General features: G+C 41.2%; 1 protein-coding gene across 4 annotated transcripts in view; it reads left to right on the top strand.

Moving 5' to 3' along the window:
* Positions 1-4,427: 4,427 nt before the first annotated feature.
* actr3b (actin related protein 3B) overlaps positions 4,428-23,097 on the top strand; it is a 93,942-nt gene continuing 75,272 nt past the window's right edge. For 3 of the 4 annotated variants that reach the window (XM_041183080.1, XM_041183081.1, XM_041183082.1), the window contains exons 1-2: positions 4,428-4,612; positions 16,746-16,801. In XM_041183080.1, coding sequence (XP_041039014.1) covers positions 4,569-4,612; positions 16,746-16,801 — 100 coding nt within the window. In that variant the 5' untranslated portion in view covers positions 4,428-4,568. The remainder of the gene's footprint in view (positions 4,613-16,745; positions 16,802-23,097) is intronic. The other variant, XM_041183083.1, reaches the window with a different exon arrangement.

Here is a 23,097-nt window from a genome sequence, read left to right on the forward strand (position 1 = left end):
CTGATGTGTAGCTATATATGTGTAATAGCATTTTCTGCCTTTACTAAAAATTGGGAGAGGTGCTTATTTTTCATTATAATTTTCTGATCCTCCTACTAAAATCACAACAACTTGTGATTTTGAAATATGACTCTTACTGTGTGTGACATTTCATGAACAAAACACTTGCCCTTATCATGTGCAACCTGCAATAACGATTCCTTATCCCTTCTCGACCTGCTATGGTTTCACTGAACTAGTTATAGATGGTGGAAAGTTTATTAAGTCCAGCTCTGGAGTGTGCAACTTTTGGGGCAAACATCTCAATGGCAACTGAGAAGAGGCTGGCTTATTGCCAACTGAGCAATGGAAACTGATTTTCCGTAATGGTGGATCGATTTCCTTTTCCTAATAAAGGTTCAGGGCTTTCGTAAAGGTTATCAGTAGTGCTCATGCTAGCTGTCAACTGGCAAGAGGACCAGTTGAGGCCTTATAAAGGCAGAATGAGTTAGTTCCTGGGGTAGTGTATATATGCCTCATTGACACTGGGCAGGTGGTGGTAAATCTGCTGCTACGCCAACCAGCCAATGGCTAGCCAGAAGAAACAAGGTAGTATTTTGTTGGAAACAGAGGTACCCCAAATTCTATCCATAGGTCTGCCTCAAATAATGGTTCCCGATCAATATTTCAGAACCTCTGATGGTAGGTATGACTTGAATGACAGCCTTTAACCCGAAAGCAGTAACAGCAAGGAAAATTTGACTGGGAAGTCTGCAATTGTTTGTAAAAACATTTGAAAAAGACTAAGAGTTTGTATCACTTGTAAAGGAGTCAATTATAACTTTTGGATAATCAGAAATGCTGGCCCATGTGACCTACGATCCTTGACCTGAAAGCAGTACTGACAGGAAATTGAATTATGGAAACCATGTGGTAGACAGACACAATGAGCTGGAGAGAGAAGGCAGTCAGCAAGCTGAGTCAGAGAGTTAGATTCTTGAGCAGTTGGAAAACACGTTTAGGACTGTGCTGCTGTTTCTGCCCAGAATCGGCCATAGCATGTGAAGCTAAAGGCAGTTCTGGTGGATCCATGCTTCCCATGACCTAAGCGAGCTGAAAGTTGAGATCGTTCTGGAAGGAATTGTGCCATTGTAAAGGAGATTGCACGAGCGCATTCATATCAACGAGGAGAGAACAGCAATAGAATTGATTGGCTATCCATATAATCAAAAGGACTCCCTGAACAGAGAACCTGTAATCTGAAGATTCACATGTTACTCTACAGAGTTCAAGAGAGAACACGGAGAACCTGAATTCTGTGCTACCTCTGAGAAAGAAGCGGACAATTTCGGGGAGTTTGGTGAAACTACTACAACACCTATCTCTGTGAACTAGGCGGAGACTTTGGTGGGGGCAGAGGGAACATGTCGGAAAATGTAAATTTAATTTTTGAGTCAGAGACTTTGAGGGAGATGTAGTATAAAAGGTTAATGTTAAATACGTGTGCGTGGAAGCTGCTACTGGAAAAGAATCGGCTATGTCCTTGAAGGAAAGGGACTGGAATTCTGTCCGAGGAAGATCCAAGCTTGGAAGAACTTTGTGACTGAAATTAGGGCCTTACTGGATTGCCTAGGAAAGTAAATGAGATTTTTCTTTTATTGTATTTGCTATTCTACATGTTATTTATAGTTCCTATTGACCATGATTTACCTGTGCATTTATACTTAACGTACATTGATTCTGATTCATGGTAAGTTATTAGAAAAAGTGAAATCTTATTCGGTAATTTCTTCATTTGGGGGTTGTTCGATAAAATTTTGGCTTACGATCTTGGCATAACATAATTTCCAGCTACGGAACAGTACACAAGTTAATTTTTAACTACCTTGACAAGAACATAACAATCAGCTTTTCAGTTGTTTGATTTTATGAGAACAGATCTTTAATTGATGGAAATTACTACTGAAATTACACAGTGCTTAATGAGCAACACCATCTAATAATATATTAAGTATTAACTTTCTACAAGCGAAGCAGCAGACCGTTCTTTTTTTCTAGGTGAACTGCCTTGTTATTTTTGGTCTTACCAATTCATGCAATAATTGTAGTGGAAAGATGGGCTCAGTTCACAGACCTTGAGTACAGAAGAGCAACAGTTGATTTATTTGCAGTGTTTAACATGATTAGATTAACATGGGAGGGTAGATAGAGAGAAACTATTTCCTCTGGTGGAGGAGTCCAGAACAAGGGGTCACAACATTAAAATTAGAGCTAGGCCATTCAAGGATGAAATCAGGAAGGACTTCTTGACACAAAAAGTAGTGAAAATCTGGACCTTTTTCCACCAGGGTCAGCTGTAGCTTAGTGGGCAGCATGCTTGACTCTAAATCACAAAGTTCCTGGTTCAAGTCCCACTTTAGGATGGAAGCATAAAACTTCAGTGTAGTACTGAGTGACAGCTATACCCTCAGAGGTACTGTCCATCAAATGTGATGTTAAAATGAGGCCCTTCTGCCCTCTCAGGTGGATATAACCCATGGTGTGGTATTCCAAAGGGCAGCATGAGAGTTATCCCTGCAGTCCTGACCAATGATCATCCTTCAACCAACACCACAAATAACCAATTACCTGGTCATCATCATCACATTGCTATTTGTGGGAGCTGCTGTGTTTGCAACATGTGAGTAGGTCATTTGGCACTTCAAGCCTTGCCATTCAATACAATCATGACTACACTTAAAAATTACTCTATTTGCCATAAAGCACTTTTTCAAGGTTATGAAAACACAAGTTTTTCTTTTCTTTTTTTCAAAAAAGCTGTTGAGACTGGAGGTCATTTGAAAATTTCACAACTAAGATTGATCAATTTTTGTTAGGCAATGATATTAAGGGTTACAGAACAAGGGTAGATAGATGGAATTAGGTCAGTTTTGACTTAATTGAATGGCACAACAAGCTTGAGGGGCTGAATGGCCTACACCAGTGTTCCTTTGCCAATTCTGTCTTCATATTTGGGTGAAAAGTCATCTATTTTACATGTTTTCACAACAATGTAGTTAAGTTTCAAAAGCAAGTAGTTGGGTGCTTGAACCACCTGCTTGTCACTTTGTGGAGCTGCACTACATGTGTCATAATTCACTGCTCATTCACTGAGTAAGAAAAACTCTGAGGCCATTTTTCATTAACATAATCCAGAGAACACAGGCACAGGCTCCCCTTTCTCTTCCCCCCACACAGGTGAAAACCAGTCTTATATATACTTAAGAATAATGCCCTAACCTTTACCCAGTTAGTAACAGCTCCTCACACTTACTAGAGCATGCACTTATTGTGACAGGATTGCAATATTAACATCTCCTGTTGCATTATCCAGATACTTTTCTTGGCCAAAACAAATGTCAGTCATGGCTCAGTTGGTAACATTTTTTCCTCTGAGTCAGCAGGTTGTGGGTTCAAGTCCTTGTCCAAAGACTTGAGCACAAAAATCAAAGCTGACTTTCCTGTGCAGTACTGGGGGGAGCTGCACTGAGATAATAAACGGAGTTCCCTGTGCTGTTTCTCAGCAGCATGTAAAAGATCCCACAGCTCTATTTCAAAGAGAGGGGAGTTATCTCCAGTGTCCTGACCAATACCTATCCCTCAATCAACAGCAAAAACAGGTTCTCTAATCATTATCACAATGCTGTTTGTGGGAATCTTCTATGCACAAATTGGCTATCACGTTTTGGACACTTCAAAAGTACTGGCTGCCAAGCCCTTTGGGATGTCCTGTGGCCATGCAAAGAAAGGTGTTACATAAATACAGGTCTTTATTTTAACAAATTCCAACACAACCACATTTACGCCTCCACCGCTCTGCATTTGGGTTGACCCAGTCTCAGCTTTCGAACCAGTTTTTATTATAGAATCAGAGAATGGTTACAGCACAGAAGGAGGGCCATTCGGCCCATCATGCTAGTTTTGGGGCAACCACCTGTCCCTTCTAAGATGGAAGCCTCGATTTATCACTGTAAAATTAATTCTCATTGACAGCAAAGCTGAGGCCGGAACTCAAGCCATGGGGACCCAGTTCGGGGCTGGGATAGATTAAAAAAAATATTTTAGCCCAGGTGGCGAGCTCCAGAGCCAGAGCCCGGGCACCACGTTATCATTCGTGCCACAGGATTGGTCTATCCCTCAATTGATGCCCACCTTCCTCCTCTAGCACAGAATCTTTTGCCGGTATCAGTTTGGGTGGTATCTGGGGAACCCACCCCCCTACCACCACGAACAGTCCGCCGCTTGTTCTCTCGGTGTGGACTTCTTGGGCCTGACACTGAGCTCTCCTCCCTGTTGGGAGATCGCAGCTGACAAGTGGGACCCCAATAGCGGGAGATCCGGGGAAGCAGCGCCCTCAGGCGTCCGTGACCCCGGAAGTGCTCTCCTCATGGTTACTGCGGAGACGCGGCGGTTGGTTGGTGGTGGTGGTGGTGGTGGTGGCGGCTGTGACGACGACAGCGGCCCCCATGCTTTGAAAGGCAGCTTCAAAACACATCGCCGTTCGGCGCTCGCCAAACCTCCCTCGGCTGATACAACTGAGCTGACAAAACATGGCCGGCCATTTACCTCCTTGTGTCATTGACTGCGGGACGGGGTGAGTCTGGTGTCCTGGGCAGAATCTGCCGGCGCCTTGCGGGTCGGCCTCACTGTCAATCACAGCGGATGCCCTGGTTACGGGCGGCGCCAGCTGTTGGGGGCGTGGTCGGCGAGCGAAGGGGGCGTAGCTAGGCGGTGCAGGGCGTGGGCGCGGCCAGGGCCAGGCCTGGGTTGGGGAGGACATGTGGTTGTCGTGGGTGGTGAGGGGAAATTGTACACTGGCTTCTGTGCCCAGCAGGAACACTTGGAACTGCTGTTGCATGTGTTAGCCCATCAAGTCCATGCCAGCTCCCTGTAGGGCAATCCAATCAATCCGATCTCAGTAGCCTGACCAGCTTCTTCCCTTGAAGCCCATCCAATTTCCTTTTGAAATCATTCATGGTACCCTCTCCCACACTTGGGCAGCATATCCCTGGTCATTATCATACTATGTTCAAAAAAAAAATTCTTCCTCACATCCCACATCCCGCACTAATCTCTCGCTCAAAACCTTAAATTATGTGTCCCCTAGCCCTTGTACCATCAGCTAATGGGAACAGCTTTTCTTATCTACTTTATTTAAACCTGTCACTATCTTGTACACCTCAATCAAATCTTCCCTCAATTTCCTTTCCTCAACCTAACCTTGTAGCTAAAATTCCTCATCTCTGGAACCTTTCTGGCAAGTCTCCTCTGCACCCTATCAAGTCTTCAGACTTGCTTGGATGAGTGCAGCTCCACCATCCAGGGCAAAGCAGCCCTTTCAAAAGCATTCACTCCCCCCATCATCGACGAACGGTGGCAGCAGTGTGTACACCTACAAGATACACTACTTAGACAGAACCTTCTAAACCCATGACCACTACCATCAAGAAGGTGAAGGGCAGCAGACACATGGGAACACCACCACCACCTGGAAGTTCCCCACCAAGCCACTCACCCCCCTGACTTGGAAATATATCGCTGTTCCCTCACTGTCGCTGGGTCAAAATCCTGGAACTCCCTCCCTAACAGCCCTGTGGGTGTACCTACACAACATAGACTGCAGTGGTTCAAGAAGGCAGCTCATCACCTCCTGAAGGGCAACTGGAGATGGGCAATAAATACTGGACATCCACATCCCTATAATGAATTAAAAAAAAGGACTCTCGCATCCTTCCCAAAGTGTAGTGACTAGAATTGGATGCAATAGTCTAGTTGTGGTTTTTCCTGCTAAAAAACAACTGCAGTAAAACTAAAGCAACTCAGCTGGTTGCATTTGTCAATATTAACCATTGTAATAATGCATTTATAACCTTATTTATAATGTCTTTTATATCTTGTGTTATTTTTAAATTTTTGGCTATCAATGTTTTGCAGTAGCTTTATAACATTCAATTTTTGTATTATACCCAGCATTATCCTGGAACTCCCTCCCTAACAGCACTGTGGGTGTATCTACACCACATGGACTGCAGTGATTCAAGAAGGCGGCTCACCACTACCTTCTCGAGGGCAATTAGGGGGTGGACATAAAAATGCTGGACTAGCCAGCGGCGCCCACAACCCGTGCAAAAATAGGAAAAAATTATGGTTGCCTTGATTCTTGAGCATAAAAATCAATACTGTCATTCTGAGGGAGTGCTGCATTGTCACAATTGCCATTTTTTGGCTGAGGTGTTAAACTGAGGTCCTGTTTTTTCTCTTGGGTGGACATAAAAGGTACCATTGCATTATTTCGAAGGAGATCAGGGGAGTTATACCCAGTGTCCTGGCTAATATTTATCCCTCAATCAACACTGCAAAAACAGTTTATCTGGCCACTATCTCTTTGCTGTTTGTGGGAGTTTGCTGTGTGCAAATTGGCTGCTGTGCTTCCTGCATTACTACAGTGACTACACTTCGGAAGTACTTCATTGGCTGTGAAGTTCTTTGGCAGGTCCAGTGTTTGTGAAAGATGCTATATAAATGCAAGTATTTTTTTATTTGAGTTTATGTTTTGTTATTAAAATTTAATAATTCTTTGAACTTTATTGCCTTTAATTGTACAAAATGCAGCATTATTTATATTTAATATGGATGTTTTTGACCAATATTATTAAAAGATCTTAACATTTATTTACATCAGAGCTGTTTTTTTTTCTCTGCTGCCCTACATTGTTGCTTTAATTTCTGTGAACCATCTCCAAAGTCCTCATTAACTTGTTTTGACATTTTTAGCTGGTTGCTTTTGGAACAGAGTGGTGTTTGTAGCTTTTATGTACAAACTGAACTGTTGTGGTCGCCGCCTGTTAAATCAGTGTCGTTTGTTGTTGTTTGCTGACATGTTTTAATTATCTGGTAATTCAATTGGTGTGATTTTTTTTTGAATTGGTAAAATAAGCTATATAACTTTTGAATCAAGTCTGATAATGACATTGTAGATGTCACCTGAAGAAAGGTAAATAATTTGCCAATCATGATTTCCTTTTATGGCTTTTTAAAAAACAAGTCAATATTTTAATTGCTCTTGGTTTTGTTATGTACAAATTTGCCACTTCAATTGAAAGAAAAGCTGCACCGCCCACCAAATAAATTCGCCAGCAGATATAGAGCGCAAAGTGACCAATCGGAACAGTCTAGACAAACAAAAACTGTATTACAGATTTGTTTGGAAGGTTATTCATTCGGGAGTTAGCCACTTCTATAAGGAGCAGTGTTTTGTGTGTGCTTTTAGTTCTGGGAGTACATTTGTCTCTGTTTGCTTTCTGCACCATGCACTGACAGAAGCTTTAAAGGCATTTGGGCAAACTATGGACAGTGACCCAAGTCTGAGCTAGCAAAAGGCCGTTGACCTGAAATGTTTACCCTATGTTTCTCATTGAATAGATGCTTCCAGACCTGCTGAGTGTTTTCAGCATCTTGTGACATTATATAATTTCCAGATATTTGCTTTTTGCTTGGATGGTCTATGCCCTAGTCTTCACCTGAGGCTAATCAAAATGATCCAGACATTTGGGTATATATGCCTGGGTTACATCATCTTCCTTTTGAATTTTATGAGCTCTTTGTTGAGAGAGCAGTGTGATAAAATCAAGAGCTCAGGATTTAATGTGGTACTTTGAGATGATGCTTATTCACTGTGCTGCCTCCTAGTTCTTGGGGCAGAGGGCTGAAGCTATTCTGAGAGCAAGAAGCAGCACCAAGTATAAAAGTCAGATGAAAATATCTATCTTTATTAAAAGAAATTAATACTATTAGGCTGGTAGTGCAAATTTCTTGTATGTTTAACTTGTGTATTACAACTATTATGGGATAGTTGGATAAACATTTTGAAGCAGAGAAAAATGTAGGGCTATGGGGAGAGATTAGGCCTATACCCATTGGAGTCTAGAGGAACGAGAGGTGAGCTTGCCAGGTTGGATGCTAGGAGGATGTTTTCCCCTGGTGAGGGAGTCTAGAACTAGGGGCCACAGTTTAAAAATTAGGGGTCTCCCATTTAAAATGGAGATGAGAATTTTTTTCACCTCAGAGTCATTTGTCTGTGGAATTCTCTTCCTCAGAGAGCAGTAGAGCCTGGGTCATTAATATATTCAAGGCTGAGTTGGATAGATTTTTGATTGACAAGGGAGTCAAGGGTTATGGTGGGCAGACATGTAGGTGGAATTGAGGCCACAATCAGATCAGCCATGATCTTACTGAATGGCAGAGCCGGCTCGAGGGGCCAAATGTCCTAATCCTCTTAATTTTTATGATTGGGGCGGTAGTATAAATGTTGGGTTGCCAACAGAATGTGCTGGCCAACATGATGGGCTGAATGGCTTCCTTCTGTGCAATAATGATCTGTGAATGGAAGAAAAATAAAAATACAACATAATAGTTGCTGGCTGATAAATATATTTGATGTGGAATTGAACAAAGAGCTATTAATAACAGACCTAGCAGTTCACAACTACGTTCAACAGGTGCTGTGGGCCACCAGAGTAGCAGAATTGTATTCCATCACAACTTGTATTCTTATGGACTGGCATATACCTCACTTCACCACCACCGCCACCATCATTAAGGCAGATAACCATCCTTGGTTCAATGAAAGTTGTGGAAGACCATGTCAGGATGGCCTCAGGCATATCAAAAATTGAGGTGTCAACCTGGTGAAGATGCAATGCAGGACTACATGCATGCTAAACAATAGCAACTGGATGCTATAGACCGAGCTGAAGTACTCTGTCACCCTGCTTTGTGGACAATGAAGCAAATAATGGCAAGGAGTCTTCATGAACATCCCCTCTTCAATAATAGTGGAGCCCAGCAAAAGGCAAGGGTGAGACATTCAGCTGAAGTGCCAGTGGACAGGTGGCATAGTGGTAGCATCACCACCAGTAGGTGGAATTTAAATTCAATTAATAAAACCTGGAATTGAAAGCTGGTCTCCATCATGGTGACCATGAAACTCCCATTGATTGTTGTAAAAACCCATCTGGTTCACTAATGTCCTTTAGGGCAGGAAATCTGCCATCCTTACCTGGTCTGGCCTCCAAGTGACTCTATGGGTGACTTTTAACTGTCCTCTGAAATGGCCCAAGCTGCCACTCAGTTCAAGGGCAATTAGGGATGGGCAACAAATGCTGGCCTTGCCAGTGACATCCACATCCCATTAAAGAATTTTTAAAAAATCTCCTGACTTCCTAAAGCCCCTTCACATTCGACAAGGCATAAGTTAGGAGTGTGTTGGAAGACTCTTCACTTGGATGAGTGTAGTTACAACAATATCTGAAGCACGCGCCATCTGGGACAAAGCAAATCAAAATGATGTTCACCCCATCGATCAGTTTAAACATCCACTTGTTCCACACTGGATGTGGTGTGTACTATCTGTGGAATGCACTGCAGAAAGTCGTCAGACACCCTAAATGTGCACCTTCACAACCTAAAAGACGGGGGCAGGCGAATGGGAATACTGTCACCTCCAAGTTGCATACCATTCAAACTTGGGCATATGTCCCTGTTTCTCTATTGTCACTTGGCCCAAATCCTGGAATTTCCTAATTAAATGCATTTGGGAGTAAATTCGCCACATGGACTGTGGTGGATTAGGAGGAATGCCTATCACCACCTTCTCAGGGGCAACCGGTGCTGGGCAATAAATGCCAGTGACACCCATATCCCAAAGAACGCATAATTTAAAAGAGAAGTCTTCAACGGAATAATTTGTACTGTTGACAAAATTTGAGGTAAGCAGTGTTTTTTCCCAGCTGGGTTTCCTACCCTGCATAAACAAACTGCACAATCAAGGAAACCGGACTCAATGTCGCTGTAACACTGCTCAACCTTATGCAGCTATGTATGCACGTAGTGTCACTTATTTTTATTGCCATGCAAGAAATGCACAATAAGAATTCCCCTTCAATCACTGAATAATTTAAATCCTAAAGTATGTAACTAGGTGTTCTAAGTTTTTTGTGTAATTATGATTTCAGTAAAGATTTGTTCAGCTCAAATGACTTATGATACCATTCTGAATCAGTGAAGTAAAAACTGGTGGTGAATTAACGTTGCCACAGACGGCACAGCATCTTAAATAATGATGCAAAGTAGAGGCTTCCATGTTGTATATGGGAATTTTGCTGTAACCACTTTACTCATTATGCCTTTGCGTGCACCCCATCAGCTTTCTATTCTAATCCAATTATATTACATAGAATGTACAGCACAGAACAGGCCATTTGGCCCAACAGGTCTGTGCTGGTATTTAAGTTCTATGAGCCATCTACAATCTGTCTTCAATTCCTTCTATTTCTTTCTCCCTCACTTACTTGTCTAATTTCCCCTTAAATGCACCTATTTACCTCAACCACTCCATGTGAGAACAAGGTCCACATTGTCATCACTGAGTAAAGAAGTATATCCTGAGTTCTTTCTTAAATGCTTTAGTAACTATCCAATATTTCTGACCCTGAGTCTTTCATCACCTCCACCTCCCACAAGTGACAGCAGCTCTACGTCTGCCCAGCCAACCCCTCTCATAATATTAAAGGGCACTATGAGAGCCCTAGCTTGTCTTTCCTGGTACTTGTTACATCTCAGTTCAGGAATCAGCCTTAAATATTTTTTGTACTTTCTTCAATGCTCCTCAAGACTTTTTTGTTTGGTAATATGGAGAACAGAAAACGCACTTAATTACATTGCACTTCATTTGCCATTTACACGCTCATTTTACAAGCTTGTTAACGTCTTATGTTTCGCTGCAACCTTCCCTCTAATTTGGAATTGTTTACCAAAGTTCTTGTACTAATTCTAATTTCTGAGTCCAAATCAAGTTTATCTATTGCATCTTTGAGTAAAGATTTCAACATCACACCTACCACAGATGTTACGCTAACTGGCCTATAGTACCATTTGTTTTACATCGCCTTTTGAATATAGGATTTTCCTTGCCCTTTCAACACATTATTTAATATGTTTATTTTAAGAGTTTATCAAATTATCACTTAAATATTCTGATTGACTTGCTTCAAATAACAGCTGTATAATGTCTACCAAATTCTAATAACTCTTAATGGAAGATTTTTATTCATTCATGGGATGTGAACATCGCTGCCTAGGTCAGCATTTATTCCCTATCCTAGTTGCCCTTGAGTAGGTGGTGGTGAGCTGCCTTCTTGAATTGCTATGGTCCACGTGGTGTAGGCACACCAATAGTGCTGTTAAGGAGGGAGTTCCAAGATTTTGGTCCAGTGATGGTGAGGAACAGCGATATATTTCCAAGTCGGGGTGGTGTGTGACTATAAGGGGAACTTGCAGGTGGTGGTGTTCCCATGCATCTGCTATCTTGTCCTTGTAGGCGGTAGATGTCACCAGGTTGTAAGATGCTGGTTTGGAGAGGGAAGAAATTACCTTTTGGACCTCTCCCTTTTTAATGCTTCTGGCACAAATTTTCAGATTGTGCCCTCTTGTTGCCTACTGTATTGGCCCACCAGTGTAAATGATCTTTCAGGCTTGTTTTTCAGTTTTGGAAACAGGAGCATAGGCCATTCCAATCACCTGTTCTATCATCCAGTTATGAATGATCTGTGCCTCAGCTCTATTCACAGTCACTAATCCATTTCCCCTTCCTTTGCCTAACAAAAATCCATCAGTTTTGGAAAATTTTAAGTTGACCTTGCATTTTGAGACGTGAGCACCAGTGCTCATTTTGTGCAAGAAGTGCTTCCTGGCTTCCCTCATGAAACACCTAGCTTTAATTTTAAACTCTAGTACAAATGCAAAATATAGCAGAGTTTACATTTCAGGTAAATTATCTATCATCAGAACAGATCTGATGAAGGGCCATTGACCTGAAACATTAACTCTCTCTTTCTCTATCCACAGACTGACTTCTGAGTATTTCCAACATTTTCTGGTTTTTATTTCTAACTTCTATAGTGTGCTGTCTTTCTTTACTCCTCCACCAGAGGAAATAGTTTCTCTTATGTACCCGACTGAATCCTTTTATCAGTTTTGTTATGAGCACAGCCAGTGTTAACTGCTGCGCAAAACAAATCCCAGAGGGAAACTTGGCTTAAGGGCCACACCCTTCTTTTTGTATTCTGAAAACAAGAGCACGATGTACTGATCTCAGCAGTAAGAGGTCCAGTAACACTTCTGGGATTTTAAAAGTTAAAAGTAAATGTTTTATTAACCAAAGAAAACTTAAGCACACAAAATTACAGTTACACAATTAAGGTTACTCTTACAAAACATTCCCCAAAAAGACACTCTATTTGGTCAGACCCACAAGTAAAGGCAATGCTCCCTTATAGATGTTAACTATAAACGAATTCCAGTAATATTACACAAGGCAAACTGCTGTAGCTTCAATAAAGGCATACCATATAACCTCTATTCTCTTCCACTCTGCAGTGGAATCCACTTCAGAATAAAACTGCTTGTTGCAGCCCAAGACTTTTCTGGCTTTACTGGATGGCATCTAGGTGGCTCCACCCCTCAAATGGCATCCTTTCCCAGCTCCAGATATATCCATACTTAGCTCGCCACAGTAACTCTAAAATACCATTTTTTTCCTCACTTTTATCTCCAGTCCCATTGTTCACACATCTCTTTGAAACACAAATCCTTCCAAATATAAAATCCTTTATGTCTCTATCTTGTCTTTGCTTTCGGGTCAATAAAATATAATATCCCCATTACTATTTACCTATGGAACTCCTGAAAGATGCAAACACGTTTCATTTTATCTTTGATATTCAAACTCTCAACTTATCTAAAAATTAAAAATGTTAGATCTAACCTATTTACTTGTATCTCAACCTAACACCTCTATCTTTTTCATGTTTTAAACCCCTCAGCCAACCTGACTCCAATTAATCTCTTGTCCAGCTTAATTAAACCACACACACACAGCCTTCTTTACAGAATAACACAATAGCCCCCAAAAATATTTTTAAAAAAATCCATTCTCACATTTTAAGCACCTTGATTAAATCACCCCACAATCTTCTAAATTCAAGGGAATGCAAGCCAAAATGTCCTCATAATTCAATTATATCATGACTGATCTGTGCCTCAACTAGTTACCCGTCAAGTGAAGCTTTCAAAAGGGAATTGAATCATTATCTGAAACAGAAAAAATTGTACGGCTACAGGGAAAAGGCAGGGGAGTGGCCCTTCAGAGGGCCAGCACAGCCATGATGGGTTGAATGGCCTCCTGTGCTGTAACCATTCTATGATTTCAAAGATATTTGACACATTAAAAGCGCAAGGACATTTCTCAGGTGTTTGTGAAAAGTTTTGGCTTTCTAGCCCAGATCTCTGAATAATAATGCAAAGGTTCTTGTGAGGTTATCTTCGGGGAAATTTTAAACTGTGCATACTTCCAAATACTTCTAATCCAATTCATTTTTGTCTGCATTGTGAAATACAGTTTACTTTTAAAATGTTGAACTGGTTTATTACTTCATAATTCATAGCTTTTTAAAAAAATTAAAAATCTATGTGGAATACTATATCCCCAAAAAATTACTTCAACCTTCATTCTCCCTTCTGGGACTCCATTCTTTCTTCACCACAACACACACTTTCCCAGTTCCCCCTTCAAAATCCACTTAATTTACAAGGACACTGTGCCTCTCTGACCTTTACCCTCCAGTTCACAAGCACCAATCGCTCACCAAAATCACAGCAACACTTCTGATTGTGTTTGTTGATATGAAGAAATTAGGGAGCTATTTTCCTCACAATTCACAGCAGTTTTAAGTAAGGAAAGCACTCACTAAGTTGAAAAAGTAAAATTAGTGTTTTCCACATTTTCTGTCTAGTAAAAAGACAAACCTCCTTGGCTTTTTTTATTTTGAGCTTGTCAAATTGAAACAAAAGATCCTTGACTTGAGTTATTGCTACCAATTCAACGCTTCATCTGTCAAATGAGTAAAATACAAGCTACAATATAAAACTAACAAGCATCTCTCTCATGCATGGTAGTGTAGTTGTTATGGTACTAAACCTAGAGATCGTGAGCTCAAATGCCACCATGATATAACTTTAAAATTGAATTCAGTAAATAATGTAATTTGTGACCTATGTCACTGTCAATGGCTGGGGTGGTGGTATTCTTTCACATCTACGATACGTTTTTAAAAGTATATAAGTTTTGTTCAGTTTCTACTAGTGGTGCGTGTCCACACATCGCTCTTGATATTATTGTACGTAACAAAATTCATTCCGTGCATGGATGGAAAATATTAGAGGGAACATTGCACATGGACACCCAGATCCCTCTGTACCTCAGCATTCTGCAGTCTTTCTCTTTGGCAGATGGGACATAATATGGAAAAATGTGAAGCTGTTCACTTTGGCAGGAAGAATAGAAAAGCAGAATGTTATTTATATGCAGAATGCTGCAAAGCAGACAGATTTGGGTGTCCTTGTGCATAAATTACAAAATGTCAGCTTGTAGGTACAGCAAGTAATTAGGAAGGTAAATAGAATGTTAGCCTTTCCACTCCATCTCCCTGTAATAAAGGTAGGAAGACCTTGTTACCACTGAACAGAACACTGGTGAGACCTCACCGAGAGTACTGTGTATAGTTTTGGTTTCTTAAGGAAGGATATATTTGCATTGCAAGAAGTTCAGAGGAGGGTCAATAGAGTGATCCTCAGGAGGAAGGAGTGCCTTATCAGGAATGGTTAAGTAGGTTGGGCCACTACTGATTAGAAAGATATAAGATTCTGATGGGGCTTGACAGAGTTGATGTTGAGAGGATGTTTTTCCTTGTCAGGGAATCTAGAACTGGGGCACAATTTAAAAATAAGGGGTCTCCCATTTAAGACGGAAATGAGGAGGGATTCCTCCTCAGAGGGTAGTTAGTCTTTGGAATCTCTTCCATAGTGAACAGCGGAGGTGGATCATTGAATATATTCAAGGCTGGGACTGGGGAACTGCTGGCCACTTGGTTGGTTGGCAGCTCTTAGAGGCGAAACCTCCCCCTGAATGAGGGTGATTAGTCAGACTGATTGAAGACAGTTCCCAATGCCAAGGAACCATTGATCTGGAGACCCAGGTAAGTCCAAGGTTTTGCTGGAGCCTGGATGGTGGGTCCCAGTAAGGTAGGGTGAGGGACTGGGTTTGGAGGACCAAGGGGTGCTTTGGAATACTGTAGAGGATGTGGACTCCAGTGGGCACATACCAGTAGTGGTGGGAGGGAGGTCCTTAAGTGGCTCTCTCAAATGGCCCAAGGGTGTAAAATTCCAGCTGAGGTGGGTATGTGATGGGCATGGCACCCCTGCCATTGCACCCGATTTCAGGCTCCCTCCACCTGTCAGCCTGCTTCTGTAGGGAGCCATAAAATTCCACCTTTTGTTTTTCTGCCTTCTCTTTACGAATGTTACATGTTATGGTCACAAGTAAATGCCTGTGCTTTCTTGTTTTGAAACTCTCAAATGTCTTGTTATGAAAGAAAATGTATTCATTCTATTATGCTGTATTAAAGCTCAAAGAATTAAGGATCAGGGTAAGTTTGCATTATGAATTTGCTGAAGTCCATGTCCAAATGCAGCAAGAGCTGGAAAATATCCAGGCTTGGCCTGACAAGTGGCAAGTAACATTGACTATCTCCAACAAGAGAGAATCTAAACATCGCCCCTTGACCTTCAATGGCATTACCATCACTGAATCCTCCACTATCAACATCCTGGACCAGACCAGAAACTGAACCAGACTAGCCATATAAATACAGCAAGAGCAGGTCAGAGGCTAGGAGTCCTGCGATGAGTAACCCACCTCCTGACTCCACAAAGCCTGCCCACCATCTATGAGGCAAAAGTCTCACTTGCCTAGATGAGTGCAGTTTCCACAACACTCAAGAAGCTCGACACCATCCAGGACAAAACACCCCACCTGATTGGCACCACATCCACAAACATTCATTCCCTCCTCCACTGACGCACAGTGGTGGCAGTGTGTACCATCCACAAGATGCACTGCAGGAATTCACCAAGGCTCCTTCGACAGCACCTTCCAAACCCACAACCACTGTCACCTAGAAGGTCAAGGGCAACAGATAGATGGGAATACTACCACCTGGAAGTTCCCCTCCAAGTCACTCACATTCCTGACTTGGAAATATATCGCCGTTCCCTTCACTGCCGCTGGGTCAAAATCCTGGAACTCCCTAACAGCACTGTGAATGTACCTACACCACATGGACTGCAGCGGTTCAAGAAGGCAGCTCACCACCACCTTCTCAAGGGCACCTCGGTATGGGGAATAAATGCTGGTCCAGCCAGCGAAGCCCACATCCTATGAGTGGATTATAAAAAAAATTGTTTCAAAGTTATGTCATGATGTGGGCATCGCTGGCTAGGCCAGAATTTATTGCCCATCTCTAACTGCCCTTGTTCAGAGGGCATTTTAAGAGTCAACCACATTGCTATGGTCTGGAGTCACATGTAGGCCAGATCAGGCAAGGATGGCAGGTTTCCTTCCCTAAAGGATATTAGTGAACCAGATGGGTTTTTACAGCAATTGGCAATGGTTTTATGGTCACCGTCAGACTTTTAATTCCAGATTTTTTTGTCTACTGGCACTTTTTTGGGGTTTCTTTCAGAGCAGCAAAGTGAAACATTCCATTGACTATTTGTGAGTTCGATATTTTAAAGAAAAGTCTGAAGTACATTTTTTTCCCTCTCCCCTTCAGATATACAAAGCTTGGCTATGCAGGTAACACAGAACCACAGTTTATCATTCCTTCATGTAAGTACTATAAATGTCCTTGTTAATTATCACAATGTTACCATTTAACATGTGTTTTGCACTATTTTTATTCTACTGTAATGGTATAATAATATTTTATTGACAAGGGGGAAGTACAGTAGGGAAATGTTAAATTTTACCTGTAACAATGTTTGTAGAGCTCTAATGTTTTATTTCAACGGAGCAGATGCATTGTAGGATCGCTCTGCTGGACTGTTGCTACCATTTGGATTAGGTTCTCTTTTGGAGAAAGCCTGACTTACTATGGTCTCTTTCCATTTAGCAACTGCTTGGGTCTCACCATCTCTATATAATCCCTAGAAGCTATCTTCTTTAAATCTGATTGTGACTTTGTACTAGTAAGAAAGTTTTGGGTGAACTTCTTTACTGTGAAACCATATATCATGTCTGTGGCATGATTCCCAGGATGTTGGAATACTGTTCCATGGTAGCAGGGTGACAAATTTTGTTTCCCCTGTTTTCCCCTACTCCCATCCTATACTGTTCTGCTCACAATCTCCATTCCATTCACATAAGAATGGACTGACGGACACTCTACTCTCAGGAAGGCAGAGCAGTAACAATAAGACCAAGGGCCATTCCTGCACACTGATCCATTCCTCAAGGCCACACTTCAGAACTGCATTGGTGGAGGCAAGAGAGAAAATTGGCTCCTTTTACCTTTCTTGCACAATCTTGAAAGGCAGCTAGTCGTTTTGTGGAATTTTTAAAAAAAAATGTTAAAACTGCATTTTTTGGCAGTAATACAAGCTCCCAGGATTGGGGGGGGCGGTGGGGTGGGTGGGTGGTGGAATTTTTGGAAGAGTGTAAAAAGGGCTTCAAGTTGGCTTTTCATCATTTTTACATTACTATTGTAATGATGTGGCAGGTGATGTGTGCCAGGCAGATCAAATTCACAAGGGAAACTTCACCACGCTATCATAATGGTTTTGCAATTTGTATTTATTACGAGAAGATTTGTGTACTGAATTCAGAAGTAATGAGTCCGCTAACACCTTTAGAGATCTTAAAAACGAAATGAAAACATTTATTAACAAAAGAAACGATTTCAAGCACAGACATAACATTCCAGTTACTTAATATTACAAAAATCCTGAAATTCCTAATTAACCTGACTCCCTATACACTCCCTTTAAGGCAACAGTCCAAAATAAGTTTTAAATTTAAATAGTTTACCATAGCACCCACTCGGTTGTTGAATTCCAAAGGATTTTTTCCAACTTTAGTTACTGGACACAGTAGACTTTTGTAAACATGGCTGGAGGTTCCCCCAAGGCAGTTTTACACACTCCTTTTAGTTCTTATATGGCCCCCCAACATTGCCTTTCATTCCTCTTTATATATGTTTCGCTCTCTTTAATCTATAAATTCCGTTGTTCTGTATGTCTTTGGAAATTTACTTTTCCCATAATACAAAAATCTTTCATGTTGCCAATTTGGTCAGTATCTTTTTGGAAAAATATAGCTAATAATCTTTCCCCGTTTACCTTGTTAGTTGTAAATATCCTACCATCCCTTTGAAACCCAAACAACTTCTTCACTTATCTAAAAATGCAAATTTCCTTCACACCCTATATGCTAAGACCTCATCTATGGTTACTCATTAGCATTTCAAATGCCTTTTACCCCAACTTCTTTTGATAATTTCAAGCTTGCAGCCTATCTGACGCTAATATAATCACATAGACAGAACCATCTACACTCACACCCATAAGTCTACTTTGCAATAAACCACAATAATATTATGAAAATTATTATAGTTTTGTGACACCATCCAAAACAAATTTCATCCCAATAGACCTCTACTGAGGAGAGAGCATCAGTTTTTTTTTTTGCCCTTGTTTTCCACATTGATTTCTTCTTCCCTTTACATCCATAACCCTTGCTTTTGGCTTGGGTATGTTACTAATTCATATTCTTGAACCATCAATTTGGTCAAATGGAATTCCTCTTCTTTCAAATTTCCCCCCTCCTAAGTACAGTTTTCTTTTTAAAGAGGGTGTGATGCCTTCACCTGTTGTTCTTCAGTTAAGTGCTAGGAAAAAGTCAGGTTATCTGGTGACAACTTGCCCTGGAATAAATATAATATATACAGTAGTACCTCGCTTTACATTGATCTGTGCAACGTTTTCTTCATTATAATATTGCCAAAGCATTAGGGAGGATTTTTTTTCTCTTCATTCTTGATATCGTGGTGTCACTGGCTAGGCCAGCATTTATTCCCCATCTCTAATTGTCCTTGTGAAGGTGGTGGTGAGCTGCCTTCTTGAACCACTGCAGCCCATGTGGTATAAGTACACCCACAGTGCTAAGATAAAAGCAAAATACTGTGGATGCTGGAAATCTGAAATAAAAACAGAAAATCTCAGCAGATCTGACATCATCTGTGGAGAGAGAAACGGGGTTAATGTTTCGAATCCATGTGACTCTTTAAAGAAGCGCCTTTGAAGTTCCATGGAAGAAGAGTCATACAGACTCAAAAAGTTAACTCTGTTTCTTGCTCCACAGATGCTGTCAGACCTGCTGAGTTTTTCCAGCATTTTCTGTTTTTATTTCACCCACAGTGCTCTTAGGGAGGGAGTTCCTGTATTTTGACCCAGCGACTGTGAAGGAACGGCGTTGTATTTCCAAGCCAGGATGGTGAACAGCTTGAGGTGAACTTCCAGGTGCTGGTGTTCCCATGTCTCTATGTTCGCTATGACATTGCTCTTGACCCCCTCGGTGGCTACAGCACCACCCAACTCGCCTCCCTGCTCTAGAACCATCAATTTGCTGTTTTCTAATCCAGGCAGCAGAGTCCAGGGAGACACACTCTGGGGAGCTTAACTCTAGTTTATACATTCATTCTTATGGAAAACCTGATTTCTTTAACGTTACTTTGCTTAAAGTTGTACCTTTATGGAATGCAACTAGGACATTAACTGTGTTATAGAATCTACAGCAATTTGTAATCTAGTCAATAATTGGGACTGCATTGCTTTTAAAGCACCATAATCAAGGTTTTATAAGTGGGGCGGAAAACTTATTTTTCTTGATGTGGTGGGAACATAATTTGTATAAATGTATTCTGTAATTTCCTGCTTTGTGACTACATTAGACTAAATTTCATTGCGAGCTCTTGCTGTGATTTTTTAATTTAAATTTTTTAATATCCACCATCTGAGTTGCTGTTTAAAATAATGCCCACTGATATATTTGTATCTTGGCTTTTAAAGGCAATTTCTCCAGGGAATGACTTCCTGGACTTCATTATTGTTACTTACCTGTCAAATGTTGAATGCTTTACATATTTACCAAATTAGCACAGTTTTTAAAATTAAATAATTTACTGGAGAGTAAAGTACAGTAGTGTCTTCTTATTTACTCTGTGTAGTTAATGCTGCAATATCAAGAAAAGGGTACAAGCCATGAATGAATTTACTCCCTTTGACATGATTAACAAGAGTAATTTTTTTTATTCTTTCATGGGATGTGGGCATCGTTGGCAGGGCCAGCATTTATTGCCCATCCCTGATTGTTGTTGAACTGAGTGGCTTGTGAGGCCATTTCAAAGGGCAGTTAAGAATCATCCATATTGCTGTGGATCTGGAGTCACATGTAGAGCAGACCAGGTAAGGATGGCAGATTTCCTTCCCTAAAGGGGATTAGTGAACCAGATGGGGTTTTATGATGTTTCATGGTCACATTCACTGATTTCATTAACTGAATTCAAATTCCACCAGCCGCTGTGGTGGGATTTGAATCCATGTCCCCAGGGTGTTCACCTGGGCCTCTGGATTACGAATTCAGCGACATTACTACTATGCCACCATCTCCCTGTATTGATCATGTAGCTTCTGGTCTGCTGTAAAGGAACTGTTTGTTTCATGCCACAGTGGCATGACATGCTGCACCTGAAGCAGTTAAGTGAAGAGACATGAACCCGTGGCAAAAGAGAGTGGACATCCACAACATTCCTCTAGTCTGAGTAAATATGGTATCACAATCGAACCCTGCATGTGCTGGATGAGTGCACTTGAGTGGAGGCTTCCAAAGCATTGAAGGAGAATGAATATGGTCCCTATCAAATTTGTCAGTTCAGATAAAGGTTTAGAAAGACGATCTGATGAAAAAGCAGAAAGTGTGATCTACTGGAAATTTTTAGTTCTCCATGATAAGGAAGGAAGAGTGCCAGAGGAGATAGGAAAATCTCCATTGCAAGCCAGGTCACAACAACAGAGACAAATGCAAGTTGATGGAATTGACTATATTGCATGAGCTTAGAACAGAGAAAATATTTAAAAGGATGCTGTTGAATGATGTGGGTTTGAGCACTAAGTATCACATTTGAGGCATGAAAATGTGAGCTGCAGGAGAGTGATGGCAATCTGTTTGGAAGGTTGGAATGCAAGATTGGATATGGTTCAGTGTGGGAGAGGTGACAAGACCTGGCAATACAGGGAATAGTAGTAAACCCATGCAGAAGATGTGATTGGTGCAACTCGCCGCCGGATTCCCAAAGCCTGACCACTATCTACAAGGCACAAGTCAGGAGTGTGATGCAATACTCCCCATTTGCCTGGATGAATGCAACTCCCACAATACTCGAGAAGCTTGACACCGCCCAGGACAAAGTAGTGCACTTGATTTTCACCCCTTCCACAAACATTCACTCTCTCCTCCACTGACGCACAGTGGCAGCAGTGTGTACCAGCTACAAGATGCACTGCAGGAACTCACCAAGCCTCCTTAGGCAGCACCTTCAAATCCACAGCCTTGAGACCCTTGTCTTGAACCATGCTTTTGCTTACTCCTGACCCTCATTTTCTTGCTCCCTCCTTTCCTACTTCACTACCAATGCACTTTAATGGACTGAAACCTCTCTGTCCAGAGTGAACACCATAGAAAATAGAATAAAGGTCAAAATTTGTCAATGAGGAGAAACTTGGAAGTCTGGCAAACAGTGAAGATGATCTCTAAGTAGGAAGAATGAGGAGAAGCGATATTAACTATATATTGAAGGATAGACAGGAACAGAGAACTGGGGTGTATGTACACAGCTATTTAACAGTGGAAGGACAAGTTGAGATGGCCTTTAAAAAATATATTGGTTTGTTGATTTTATGGATGAGCATTAAAGCAAGGAAGCTATGCAGAACCTTTATAAAGTACTGATTAGGCCCCAACTGAAATATTTTGGCGAATTCTAGGCACCATACTTCAGAAAGTATAAGGTGTTCAAAATTAAGGAGAACATTACAATACTAAAGAGGGAGGACATTCTAGAGGGCCTATTTGGTTAGCAGGGAAACATTTAGTGAACACTAATCTTGGTATCATGAGGCATAGGTTAGCAATGGAAAAGGACAAGCGGCAATTATTTATTTAATTGGGGAGGACCAATGGGTGAGAATGGACCTGGCCCAGGTAAATTGGAATCGAAGATTGGCAGACAAAACTGTAATAGAGCAAAGAACTGACTTTAAAGAAGAGAGAAATTGGGTACAGTCATAGGCCATTCCCATGTCGGGGAAAGGTGATGGCAAATAAATACAGAGCACCCTGGATTGCAAAAGATATGAACCAGAAAAAGAATGGGTATGACAGATATCGGGTAGATAATGCAAGTGAGAACCAGACTGGATATTTAAGAATCAGAGGGGAAGTGAAATAACAAACGAGAAGCAGAGAGAGAGAATGAAAAGAGGCTGGCAGCTAACAAAGGGGAATCCAAATGTCTTCTATAGGCATAAAAATAGTAAAAAGGTTGTAAAAGGAGGAATAGGGACATAAAAGGGAATTTATGCATGGAGGCAAGAGGTATGGCGGAGGTACTAAATGAATACTTTGCATTTGTCTTTATCAAAGAAGAAGATGCTGTCCAAGTCATAGTGAAAGGGGAAGTAGTTGAGACACTTGATGGGTTAAAATTGATAAAGAGGAGGTATTAGATAGGCTGTCTGTACTTAAATTTGATAAGGCACCAGGACCAGATGAAATGCATCCAAGGATACTGAGGGAAGTAAGGGTGGAAATTGTGGAAACACTGGTCATAATCTCCCAATCCCAGGGATGAAGAATTATAGTTAAATGGATAGATTGGAGAAGCTGGGACTGTTCTTGGAGAAGAGAATACTAAGAAGAGATTTGATAGAGGTGTTGAAAATCATGAGAGGTCTGGATAGAGCACATAGGGAGAAACTGTCCCCATTGGTGGAAGGATGGAGAATCAGAGGCCACTGATTTTAAGATGATTGGCAAAAGAAGCAACAGTGACATGAGGAAAAACCAGAACG

Source organism: Carcharodon carcharias, chromosome 3 (genome assembly GCF_017639515.1).
Source record: "Carcharodon carcharias isolate sCarCar2 chromosome 3, sCarCar2.pri, whole genome shotgun sequence".
Lineage (NCBI taxonomy): Eukaryota > Metazoa > Chordata > Chondrichthyes > Lamniformes > Lamnidae > Carcharodon > Carcharodon carcharias.